The sequence below is a fragment of the Epinephelus moara genome, chromosome 23 (genome assembly GCF_006386435.1).
Source record: "Epinephelus moara isolate mb chromosome 23, YSFRI_EMoa_1.0, whole genome shotgun sequence".
Lineage (NCBI taxonomy): Eukaryota > Metazoa > Chordata > Actinopteri > Perciformes > Serranidae > Epinephelus > Epinephelus moara.
Window position 1 is genome coordinate 9,035,711 of NC_065528.1, and position 13,029 is coordinate 9,048,739.

General features: G+C 40.1%; 3 protein-coding genes across 7 annotated transcripts in view; 1 reads left to right on the plus strand and 2 right to left on the minus strand.

The window, feature by feature from the left end:
- ppp6r2a (protein phosphatase 6, regulatory subunit 2a) overlaps positions 1 to 5,582 on the minus strand; it is a 29,710-nt gene extending 24,128 nt beyond the window's left edge. Inside the window, exons 1-2 of one of the 3 annotated variants that reach the window (XM_050036717.1) lie at positions 5,141 to 5,582; positions 575 to 744 (exon numbers count right to left, since the gene is read on the minus strand). The gene's annotated coding sequence lies outside the window, so the exon portion shown is untranslated. The remainder of the gene's footprint in view (positions 1 to 574; positions 745 to 5,140) is intronic. The other 2 variants (XM_050036719.1, XM_050036718.1) reach the window with 2 other exon arrangements.
- Positions 5,583 to 6,672: 1,090 nt separating this feature from the next.
- Positions 6,673 to 11,711, plus strand: cbll1 (Cbl proto-oncogene-like 1, E3 ubiquitin protein ligase). Of its 3 annotated transcripts, none has more exons than XM_050035799.1 (6): positions 6,673 to 6,766; positions 7,791 to 7,955; positions 8,660 to 8,766; positions 9,908 to 9,991; positions 10,072 to 10,145; positions 10,355 to 11,711. In XM_050035799.1, the coding sequence occupies exons 1-6, from the start codon at positions 6,754 to 6,756 to the stop codon at positions 11,364 to 11,366; spliced, it is 1,455 nt and encodes a 484-aa protein (XP_049891756.1). In that variant the 5' UTR covers positions 6,673 to 6,753; the 3' UTR covers positions 11,367 to 11,711. The 3 variants fall into 3 exon arrangements, with proteins under 3 accessions (XP_049891756.1, XP_049891755.1, XP_049891757.1); XM_050035798.1 differs by having other exon boundaries at positions 6,737 to 6,766; positions 7,788 to 7,955; XM_050035800.1 differs by having other exon boundaries at positions 6,737 to 6,766; positions 7,788 to 7,937.
- Positions 11,712 to 11,846: 135 nt separating this feature from the next.
- The window catches only part of LOC126384653 (chloride anion exchanger-like), a 19,536-nt gene continuing 18,353 nt past the window's right edge, over positions 11,847 to 13,029 (minus strand). The window contains exon 19 of the mRNA XM_050035797.1: positions 11,847 to 12,673. Within this exon, the coding sequence (XP_049891754.1) occupies positions 12,653 to 12,673 (21 nt within the window). The 3' untranslated portion in view covers positions 11,847 to 12,652. The remainder of the gene's footprint in view (positions 12,674 to 13,029) is intronic.

A 13,029-nucleotide genomic window follows, 5' to 3' on the forward strand; every position in this document is an offset into this window, starting at 1 on the left:
TACTTTCAACATATTGTACCACAGTAGCCAGAACTATAACTATAATATTATCACTTTCATTAATGTTGTTGTAAGCTACTGTCATTACTGTCTGTTCTCTCTCTCTCTCTCTCTCTCTCTCTCTCTCTCTCTCTCTCTATCTCTATCTATCTATCTATCTATCTATCTGATTGTGTCATACGGATTACTGTTAATTTATTATGCTGATCTGTTCTGTACGACATCTATTGCACGTCTGTCCGTCCTGGAAGAGGGATCCCTCCTCAGTTGCTCTTCCTGAGGTTAGTACCGTTTTTTCCCCCGTTAAAGGGTTTTTTTGGGGAGTTTTTCCTTATCCGCTGTGAGGGTCCTAAGGACAAAGGGATGTTGTATGCTGTAAAGCCCTGTGAGGCAAATTGTGATTTGTGATATTGGGCTTTATAAATAAAATTGATTGATTGATTGATTGATTGATTGATTGATTGACATGTCCCCAGATCAATGGAAATACTACATTATTTACAATAACAACAGTTGCACTATTGTGGTCCATGTAAATGTAAAAAATGCAACACAGTGGAATGCTCACACGTACCAGTGGATGAAATGTGGATATCTTTAATCAGACCTCCCCCACGGGCAGGCAGGCATTTGTGTTTGTGCAGACGACAGAGAGTGTGGCGAGGCCTGGCATTTATCAGCATGGGTCTCCTCTTAAAACGCAGGCCTGTTTAGGAGATGAGACGCTGAGAGGCTCACCATAACCTGCACGACAGGAAAAACAGCGGAGATTCTTTATCAACTGTGCAACAAGATTTTAGAAGAAATGACACTGTGTTAACATACAGTTCAGACAGTATTTTAGATCCGTACAAATACTGTATGTGAACGTATACATTAAGACTGATGAAGTTTTGCAAGTTGGTGACATAGCTCTGCATGGGTGCCAACAATACATATTGTTTCTACATGTCTTTTGAAATACTCCACTTTGTCCTCATTCACATTTCTGCACTCCACTCTTTTCAATTTAAAATCTCAAAGCTAACTGGCTGGAATGATAAGAAATCCCATGCAGAGTAAAACGTTGATTTACCTGTTATTTGTAACTTTAGTAGTAAGATTATTAGGATAGTCCAATGAGATGTTTACCACTTCTAACATGAAGACAATTCTGTTGGTAAAGAGTCTCATTGTTATTTATGAACTTAATGCCATTCCAACTAACAGCTAATGACAGACACTACGTTTACATGCACACTAATATCTCTATATTATTCCCAATATGACTATATTCTGAATTTTATATAGGTCATGTAAATAGCAAATAGCAATCCAAATGTAGCATTTTCAAATTAAGACGTGGATTATGTTGGTATTATTCAGGTTTTAGGATGTGTGTTTTAGGGTTACAGTTTGCGACACACAGCATCTTGCCTGTTTACAGTCAGCTCTGTGCGTTGTACACAAAACAAACTAACTAACAGTTTGCAAGGCTGGGGTAGAGATGCATGCCCAAAAGAAAAGACCATATTTGTGGTCGGAGGGAGAAACACACCTACTTTTAAACATTATGAAAGACTTGCATATCAACAGGTCTTTGGATATGCACAAATATCACAACTCTAACCTTGAAGGAATTAAAGAGGGAGGCTGTGTTTGCACCGTCCAACAAGTCTGTCAACAATGGAAAACTTTGAAAAAATCCTATTTTGATGCAAAGAAGCAAAACAGCACAAGCGACTCCATTTTGCTTTAGCAGAGTTGGGGCACGTTAAGCAGCGTATGCACAGCTGGACGTTAACAGGAATATTAGTTAAATATTAATTTTCATTGGCCATATAGACAGCTTAATAGGAATATTGTCTTTCTGGAATAAGGGCAACAAACCTGAATATATGTATGCATGCAACATAGTCAGTGATGTCTTTATCTCTAAAGTCAAATTTACAGAAAGTAGATTCTAGTTTCATGAACATAAAAGCTTCAGACTACATCTCAACAATCCTTGCTCGGAATTATCATTTTTTAAATATATCTCTAAGCACTTACACTGTAGCACTAAACATGCTTTTAGTTATTTGTTCAAAAGATGAAAACAATTCAAATGATATCTAACTCTTGGTCCTATGGGACCCCAACAGGCACATCACAGGATGTTTTTCAGCTGTCAAACATATTTAAATAACTTCACTCATGTAAGCCTTCTCTTCACAGCTGTATTACTTAAGAGCAATAAACAGAAACTTAATTAAAACATACATTTTAAAAGGCACTGTCATGAACTCAATGCATGGGTCTGAGGCAAGATTTGTGAGACATCCCCAGTATTAGCCTGTCTAACGTTACATCTGCTTTGGTGGATCAATTATTATAAAATTATGTTGCAACTGAGCACACTGGTTTTGTTCAAACCTGCAAAGTCTTTTCCCAAATGTAGAAAAACAAAGATACCAGATATGTCAGGACAGAGTATGGAATAATATGAATAAAACAATGTATAACACATCTACAATTATTTATGTTAATGGTTAAATCAAAAATCATAATTACTCTGTCGTGGATTTTAATATTTCACCCCATATCAGTGTGGTATCAGTTTCAATAAGACACAGAAGATGTTTAAAAGCTTTAACGTAATTTAACATGACACTTGGGAACATCAAAGTACCCACACATTATAAATGGGATGTTGTCTTTTAGGTTTAACTTAACTCAACACAATGGGAATGTTTACTTGTAGTGAGGATTCCCTACAAGACAAACTGACGAGGAAAGTGCATCCCTCCGGTTTTACACTACTTATTTTGTGGATTTCTTCTGTTTTATGAAAATGCATTAGGCTAGAGTCAATAGGCCCATATCACATATTACTGCTAAGTCAGATGTTGACATAAAGTTTACTTTAATTACATAATAGATTATGTTATATCAATGTTAAACACTGGAAACTATGATGAAATATTTTAGCTAGTTCCCAGGCTTACACCCAACAAAACCAGGCAGGTTACTTGTTGTTGAGAACTAAAAGGAAGTCGTGTGCATGCTCATCACTCTATACTCAGACAGCTGCTGAAAAAGATTTGGTCAGGATCTACTTTTCATGTCTCATCAGCACCACAACAGAGGCTTTTAAGTGCCTACTATCAGATGATGGTAAATGGAGAATGCATCTTAAATGATGACAAACAAGTATTTCACCTTTTTGTGACTACGCAAGCATGTTTAGTTTGTTTTTCCTCTTGTGGTTACCGTGGCGGCTAATCTTGACAACGTAACACACGAGCAGTGACAAAATGCAATTACATCTACTGGTTTGGTCAAAGCTAACGTGTCTCTCTGAGCAACATGCTATCAACTGTTAATCATGGAAGTAAAACTGAAGGGGGAAATCGAAGTGCTTCCTCCTTTTTCTTTTCCTTTTTTCCTGACATGGACCCTTCCCTGCACATGCAGCAGCGTCCATCTGGCATACATTTACAGAGTACACAAGTGCAATAATAACCCGCTGAACGCTCCCTGTGGACACTGAGCAGGAAAGCAAATGCTTGACTTTACATCCAAAATAGAACCCACCAGAGGCAACCTCAACAAAAACAGTCTACTGGCACATATAACAGACGATGAAAAGAGGAACAATGGCACATACAAAGGGCATACGTGTGGATGTTGTGCGCCAACAATTGTCTGTACTTAGGCAAGTTAAAAAGCCGCAAAATCAAGCACAAGGAAATTCCACCTACACTTTTACATAAACTCCCCTATGTTTGCTGAATGTAAAGAAAGATGCAACTGGTGGCAACGGAATGTCTATCACATTGTGCTAGATAGTGACATAGTGACATGCACTACCAAATGATCAAACAATCTAAAATGGGGCACTTCAGAAGTCAAACAAAAGCTACAGTTTTACTCAGCCTGTTGCTACTCACTGGCTGCACTGAAGTTGTATAAAGGTGTAAACACAACTATATCTAATGTTTGATACAAAGGTGACACTCCCAAAACATTGAAATAGTTCTTTGAAAATAAAGCAAATGACTACTTGTGCTTTATATCACTCCAACACAATGTAAAGAGTTCCTCGGTCTCTTCCATTCACAATATTGACTACCTTTGGGTTTGCTGACTGTCAAAGATAAGCCATGCATCAGACTTCGATAACTTGAGATGGGCACCTGGCATGTGATAGCTGATGACACATGCATTTTAAAGTGCTAGTTAAACCAATAACAATAAAATGATGTATTTTCATCATTCGTTTATGTTATTTTGATATATACGGGGGTCCCCTATTTGTAAAGCCTGAGTAACAATAAGAGACACACTGGTAGGTTGCTAAAGAAATGTAAACTGAGCTGCAGTAGCCTTGGCATGGAGTGCACATCAACTGACTTGCGGTAGGAGCTCAGATTTCTGTTTACTTCAACTCCAGTGGAGGTACCACTACCGAATAATACAAGATAAAAACAACGTAGATTTGCTTTACAGTGATTGCAGATCTTACGGTAAATGTTCACTACTCACTGTAGTCGTTTAAACACGAGGTCCCTCTTTTTTTTATTCATCTGGAATTCAGGTGCAAACAAACTAATCTGTGTCGTGTTAGTTGATTTCAGAAACTCAGCAAGGCTTCGTTGCTGTTGGCCTCAGCCTATTCCGAATGGCTGCACCGAAAAACACAACTTTACTACCGTCTAGCTTGTTTGTTACTGGACATTAACGACATTTAAAAGGCCTGCAGTGTTATAAGGAACATATCAGTGGGATAACAAGTTACGTTAGTCTCGATGGCACCAGCTACATATGTTGAACGTAATTTATCGACTATTTTACGTTAACTAGAGTTAAGTAATCTAACAGTTTAACAGATTTCTTCGACAAAGTTGGCCGATTAACCAACATTAGTTTCGTCATCACCGTTACTTGGCGATTTAAAGACAGTAACTTAGCAAAGTTAGCAAACTGTTAAGCTAACGTTAGTTCCTCCTTTCCTCTGATTAGCACGTAAGCTAAACGGCTACTAACAGTTAACGTGTACTGAGCCGAGTTAGCCAAGTTAAATAGCTCTCCAACTTGGGTTCAACTTTGTCGATGCAGCAGCAGAGTTAACGCTAGCTAGTTGTTCAAACTCATGACGATCTTTCCGTCCAAAACTTACCTTTGATTGAAAGTCCGCTGCTATTCCTTCCGTCTGTATTAGACTGCTAGTCGAGTTTTTCGTCAAGCAGCCAGCTACTAAGTCACTAGCTATCCAGCTAACTATTAGCTAGCTGTGTTAGCTAACAGACATTAGCCTGTGAGCGAATAGTGATTTGTTTTGAAGAAGGGGTCAGTCTGCGACAGCACAGGCTACTGTTAGCTAGCTCAACTTGGCTAACGTTAGTCAAATGTGGCTTTAAAGTCTGTCAAATAAACGGTTCCCTAACATTAACGGCTACTTGACATTAATAGCAATACCTGTTATTTCAGATATAAAGTGTATGATTCGTACTCACGCACAAAGTAATTCAAACGCGGGGCTAAGTTTAGCATGCAAAGCAGGAAAAACTCAGTCATATTTTTCGAATCAAAATGGCGACATGGTTACGAGAGCGCGCAGTAGACCTACACTGGGGACGTGCATTGACTTCAGACAGTGCACTCAGCTCAGCAAAGCATTTTGGAGAACTGAATGATGCGACAGTGCGACACTGTTATTTTTATAATATTAAACGACACTAATAGTCAAGTTCTAAGGGCCTTAAACTGAAAAAAATATATTTGTTTATATTGCGTCAATATGGTCTTATCAATGTGCCACACTAAGAATGAATGACCTTCATGGCATTTTAACTATAGGCTACAACACTAACAGATTGGCCGTAAAATGTTTTTAACATTTTGTAAAATGTGTTGTGTGGGCATAAAACAGCCGTTGATTAAATCAGTCAATACAAACTGTGTTCAGTTTAATTAAAGGGAGTTCGCCCCACGCAGGTGTTTCTGTGTTTGTTTTGTTTTTACTTTTTGAGCAACCTGGATGTTTGACTCTGTGAACCTCATACAAATAATGTCAAGATTTTGAAAGTGCACATCTCGAAATTACCTTTTGGAAATTTCACAGAGGGAAATTCAAACCACCTCAATTAAGAAAGGCGGTTTTCAAAATAAAATATTTCAATACAGTTAATACAGTGGTATTTATCTGTCAAAATTAAGTATTCAGTGGTGAATAAATTTCACAATTAACAAGTATTTAGTTCCAAATAGCAAGCAATGCTTTGTTGCCTTTGTTTGCTTCCATAGTAGTAATTCATTACAATGTTTTGCCCTGCAGCCAGGAAACTACTGACACGAAACCATGATATGAATGCTAGAAACAGTTGCAAAACTGTTTTTAAAAAAAGTAATGTTTGCGTGATCTGATTTTCTTTAAAAAAAAAAAAAAAAAAAAACTTACCAGTAGAATCTGACTGAGCCCTATGTTATTAGATATATCAGCAATGATAAAATAAATATCCTTGAGTTTGTAATATCATAGTTAATTTTAATTTTATATACTTTAATAATCCCCTGAGGGGAAATTCAATTTAGTTACCTTTTATTCATTATGTTCTGAGTTTTTCTTATTCTACTGTTTTGTTTTTTATCTTCCCTTATCCTCATCTCTCAACGTTTTTCACTTTCCTCCTCTTCCTTTCCTTCCTCCCTCTGCTCTTGCTTTACCTCTTTCCTTCACCTCTTCTCCTCGCCCGCTCAATCCCACAATGCATTGCGTTCACTCGCTGGATCATGGACCAAAGCGGTAAGCAAAATAGCCAGTAGGGCCGATGTTAGCAAACTTCTTTTATGCCATACGTATTTCCCCACGCAGTTATAGTTGTTGTTGTGCCAGCTCTACAAATAACAACATATCATCCTCTGTGTCGGCTGGTTCGCTGCGACACCATGTTATCTCCCAGAGCAGCGTTAAAGCTAGCATAGTCCAGGCTAATGTTAGCAAAAACTGGCTAGCGGCGGAGTAACGCTACAACACTTGTGTTCACCAAAATATACCGTTACGTTCTAAACGAATCTATAAGGTCACATGCCTTGTTGCTGCGGAGTTTACATGGCTTCTAATTTGAATGGCAAACATAGTATTTCCACATGTTAGAAGGCGTAACTGCTAGCTGCGATTGAGTTGGGGCGCGAATGCTAACGTACATCACCAACGTTTAGCACCATGCTAACCGATTTAGCAAAGAGCTGACATAACTTAATGCATGTCTTCACAAAACTTGCTGAAATGTATGAGTCATTCATCCTGGCTTTTTTAGTTTATGGTCTTAGAAGCAGACCACCAAGGTCCCATTAAATGAATTGCGGTGTCGGTAGTCTGGCTGTATACCCAAAGTTAGAAGACGTGATTAGACGTTCATAACTTATAACGTTAATGTAAGGGCTTTTGCAGTGGGAAACATGTCCCCTCAGTAACATTCATATCAAAGTACGGGATCGTTATTCAGTAATGAAATAGGGGCCACAATGCATCATGCTCATCATAACTTCGAGCATCATTTCCTGAAAGCTAACTCTAAAACTGTTTTCAAAAGGGCAATGTCCATTTTACAACAAATATAACGAGAAAACACAAATTCAGTGGGATTTCATCTTCCACACTGCTCATTTCAGTTCTCCACTATCATTTATAATAACCATATCAAATGGGTGTAACATTGACTAAAACGCTTCAAGTACATGTATTATAATTTTGTGGGTTATTTAAATTTATGCATTAGTACAACTCAAAAAGCACCATTTTCCTGCGCAACCTTTTTCCCCAGCAGACAATGATCTTCAAGGAAGCGATGGTTCTGGGAGTTTGGGAGGCCCAGATGTACGCAGACGAATCCCCATCAAACTCATATCCAAGCAGCCCATAAGGAGCAAACCTCCGCCCCGCACCCAGAGGCCCAGCAGCAGGCCATGTAAAAGTGAGGCTGGAGAAGATGGTAGGCACATTCTGCAGTGCACCGTTCTGCAGGAGCTATGGTAGTCCTGTTAGTGTCTTTCAGTCAGGGTTGGTGAGGGTCAAAAGTTTGACCAAGTTTTCCTGTTCTGCCAGATGTCTTCATGATGTGTGAGACTTTATACAGCATGTCGTTTGTGTACCAGCAGTTGATGCAGTGAGGAAAGTTTTCATCGTTTTACTTTGGATTCTCTTAACTGGAGGTCTCAGGACTAGGACTGGGAAAATACATACTTTATAAAAGTAAATATAAATTGAGACAGGAGTTTCAGTGATTAATTGAAAACTGTGGCAGAATCATGCAGTTTAGCTTTAGCACCACAAGAGGGTGGCAATAAATTACCCATCATGACCATAATTGACCACAGGCCGCAAATAATCTAATGAGGATTCTACAGTACACAGTATAATATTCTTCTTAATTGTGATATCAAATGCAATATTACTTGAACATTGACTTAAAGACTTACTATGCAGTCTTGTTTTCCTATAACATTCCTATTATTTTCTATTTATTTATTTTTTACTTTTTCTTTTAGTTGTTGATATTCTAGAGATATCCATTATTGCAAATACACTGAGATCTGGTCACAGCCCTATCAAGGCCCATTGTCACTACTAGTTACTTTAGGACTTTCTCTGTTATTCTGTATTGTATCATTAATATTGGTCTTTTGTGTTTTACAGATAGCTTTGGCTTCAAGCAAGAGGAGAGGTTTGATTGTGGAGCTAAAGCTGGTGATGTGTTTGCAAGTCAGAGGAGATTCCCCCAGGCAATGTTTTGGGACTATAAGGTACATCGCCTGTTGGGAGTGAAAAGATGCAGCAGCCCTTGGGGCGTCGGTGGCTTAGTGGTAGAGAAGGCGCCCCATGTACAAGGCTGTTGCCGCAGCGGCCCGGGTTCAACCCCAGCCTGTGGCCCTCTGCTGCATGTCACTCCCTCTCTCTCTCTCTCTCTCTCTCCCTATCAAACAAAGGCTAAAAATGCCCTTAAAAATATCTTTAAAAAAAAAAAAAAATATGCAGCAGCCCATACAGTGTTTAAACAGATATTAATGACAAACACTTAATTTTTTTTAATTTTTAATTTTAAAGATATTTTTTTGGGTCATTTTGCCTTTAATCGATAGGACAGTTAAGCGTGAAAGGGGGAGAGAGAGAGGGAATGACATGCAGCAAAGGGCCACAGGCTGGAGTCGAACCCGGGCCGCTGTGGCAACAGCCTTGTACATGGGGCGCCTGCTCTACCACTAAGCCACCAACATCCCTAATTTTTAATTTTAAGGGGGGAAATCAAGTACTGAAATTCCTTGAAAATGTCATCCCCACCCTTTTTTTATTTTACAAAGTGCTCAAAAAGTCCTTGAAATTCAAATAAACCACAGAACGCTGTCTTATATTTTGACCAAAGTTTTGTTATGAAGTCATTGTATTTAAATAACTTTGGATCACAAATCGCTGGGCTTTATCTTTTTTTAAATTCTGGTGTGTCACCACCTACAGCGTGCTCTCACTCTCCTGTCTGTTCTGGCCTTGAGGACGTCCCGCCAAATGTCGTAGTTTATTTTTAGTTCACTCTTGAAACCCTGTTTTTCACTCACTCTTTAGCAGTGAGCAGTTGCAATAGCTCTGCCGAAAACTAAAAGTGAAACTTAAGTTCCAGTTAGCGGTATTTTCTTTTGCTGCTTCAATGACATTCAGATATTTTGTCGAGGATTTTACACAGTTATGCCTAAAAAGCATGTCATGTAATTGATGATTATAGTTGAGCTTTAAAAAAGTGTGATAAGTAACCCTTAGGGGGGAAGTGTCAGATTCACTCGCAAAGAATGAACAAACAAAGAAGACAAGTCCTCAGTACAGATGGTGTCAGATTAAATGTATGTGAGTGTGTTTTAATGTATAATTGTGTTTGTTTTCCTCTTTATTTAACAGTTAAATCTGATTGGAGAAAGGGATGAAGTACCAATTCACTTTTGTGATAAATGTGGTCTTCCTATCCAGCTCTATGGACGGATGGTATGTATTTTTATTAAACTGACCCTTTCTCTGCAGGCAGTCACAGAAAACTGTGTAACTTTTGTCCTCTTACTCCTCAGATCCCCTGCAAACATGTTTTCTGTTACGACTGTGCTTTGCTCCATGAGAAGAAAGGAGAAAAAATGTGTCCTGGGTAAGTTTTCTGGAGACATTTTAAATATTTAAATGTGTCGTGGTGAATATTGCAATTTCTGACAGTGAATCTGAATCTGTTTTTGAAATACTTATTGAACCTGTTGTAGCAGCATTTTGCTTAAAAACGTGTGTAGTATTCTGTAATGTAGCTCCTTAGATTTATTTTGTTATTGCATTGTGTCACTGAACTTTTGTCCCTATGTTCAGCCTCACCATGTACAACTGCACAGACCCAGTGCAGCGCATTGAGCAGTGCCAGCGTGGTTCCCTCTACATGTGCAGTGTTGTGCCGGGATGCAAGCGCACCTACCTGTCCCAGCGTGACCTGCAGGCCCATGTCAACCACCGCCACATGAGGGCAGCCAAGTCTTCCAGTGGCCGACAGGACCCCGTGCACCTGCCCCCTGCATCCGAGGTCCCTGACCGTTTCCGAGTGCCTCCACCTCACTTACCCAAGAACCATGTTCACCTCCCCAACCCGCTCCAGCACGGCAGTCATGACCCCTACAGTCAGCCGCCCCCACCTACAGCTCACGAGGCCCCACCACCGAACGCTCTTGGTCCTGAGACATTCCGCATTGCCACGGTAACAACCCGTAAGCACAGCAATCTCATCACTGTGCCCATCCAAGATGACTCTTCTTCTCGGGAGACCCATTCTGGAGGGCCAGGCCCTGCTCAGCCTCCCCACCATCATCCTGGGGACTATCCTGGCCAACCACCTGTAGTCTCCCACTCCCACCACATGATGGCGCCACCGCAGCAGCACTTTGGCCCCCCACCTCCTCCGCCTCCTCCTATCAGCCACCCCATGCAGCATCCTCCCCAGGCCTCTGGTACACCACACATGGTGTACAACCAGGCCCCTCCTCCACCCATGTCCACAGCTCCTCCACCAATCACACCACCACCGGGCCATATCATGGGCCAGATGCCCCCCTATATGAACCACCCACCCCCAGGACCTCCACCACAACACAGTGGCCCACCTGTCAATGCTCCCCCACCTCATCACTACAACCCCAACTCCATGCAGCAGTTCCCTGAAGACCAGGGCACCCTCAGTCCCCCGTTTAGCCAACCAGGAGGGCTCAGTCCTGGAATGTGGCCCGCTCCAAGAGGGCCCCCACCTCCGCGTATGCAGGGCCCTCCTCCCCAGGGCCAAATGCCCGGACCACACCACCCAGATCAGGGCCGCTACCGGCCTTATTATCAGTAAACTGCCAACTGAATGAACGGGCAACAGTCGGTGTCATTCTGTTCATACCACTTGTCTGAATAATGTGATAGTAGACCTCAGGGTTACAGGATGTAACTTTCATTTTGATATGACACTTGCTCTGAAGCAAATGTGTATGTGCTGCACATTTTAGTTAAGTGTCTGAACTCCCCGCTGAACATACAATAGACTTGGAGAAGAGCAAGAATGTCCCTTTTTTTTTTTTTTTTAATAGCGTATGGTAAATATTTCTGTATATATGTCAGCTGATTTCACGCATTGTTCTGTACATTGAAAGACGCTAACTATGTCTCAATAAATTTTTAACAGCAGATGTGCATCTCATCTTTGTTTGATGTGATGACTGATGAAGGATCACCAGTTGGTCTTTTTGCTTTGAAGGTTCTTAAGAGCAACAGTTAGCTTTGAAGCACTTGAAGCTTTCTTAAGAAGATCTTTAATTTTGGTGATTTAATCAGGTTTTATGAAAGAAGACCATTTCCTCAAGTTGAAGTAGTTATTTCTCTCATGTGTCTTTGTTAGTTTGCTCTTCAGTGAAAGGCAGAAAATATCACACCCTATGGTTTGTTGTAAACAAATGCCCTGTTTTAACTTTTTCTGGTGTAGTTAACATTGCAGGACATTGTGTTTCATGTTTATCAGAATAAGCTGATACTTTGGCAGCTGTCTGTTTCCTTCAGGTCCTTCTATCACTGACAGACTTTCAGTGTCTTCAGAAAAAGGTTATCGCACTTCAGTAAGTGCAGTAACGCCTCACCTTTTCAGCTTTGTTAATCTTAGGCTAAAAATGTATCTTGTGTAACATTTAAAGATCTAAAATTATTATTGAAAAACCTTCAGATAGTCTGAGTGAGGGCTTGTTTTAACTGTCCAGGTGCCTCATGCCGCACATTTATGGAGTATTGAAGATGCATTTGATTGACACAATGAACAAATTGAACTGTTTGTTACCTCCAATTCTTCCATATCCTCATTTAATGTTGAAATTAAATTGCATTCAGCAAAGGTACAGTGTGGAAAAAAGACTACTTACTTCAATAACAAGTTGTGACAACAGAGACTGGATCACTTGTAAAACTCACAAAATGAACTTTGACTTTTACCTTAACAGAATAAAAATCGCTGACTTACTCAATATACAAAATATTTGTTTAGTTAATTGTGTTGTGGTCATGTGTTGACCATAGATGATATGGTGCAGTTTATTTCACAGCATTTTGATGTTGTATGTGGTTGAAGGGATGTTCCTGGGGACAGTTGCTCTTCTACAGTCTGCTGCCGGCTAACTGCAAAACAAACAAACAAACAAAAAGTGTGTCAGAGATCTGGGGCCTGTATCACGAAGCAGGATTAATGTCTTAGCGAGGTAACTTCAGGGTTAACCCTGGGTTTTCGGTCTCACGAAGCCGGTTCAGTTCTTATCGGGGTAGATCACCATGGGAACGGCTATCCTGCTTCGGAGCAGGGTAAGTTCAGGGTTGAATCTGATCCTATAAAAAGCACCACCCACTGGCCAATCAGCTGTTCGGAAAAAAAATGACTCCGCTGACAGAAATGCAGCCCAGTCATGACAGGAAGTTTAATTCATTTGATTGATTTTGATTTGAAAGTTTATTTTGAACATTAAAAAAGAAAAGAAAGC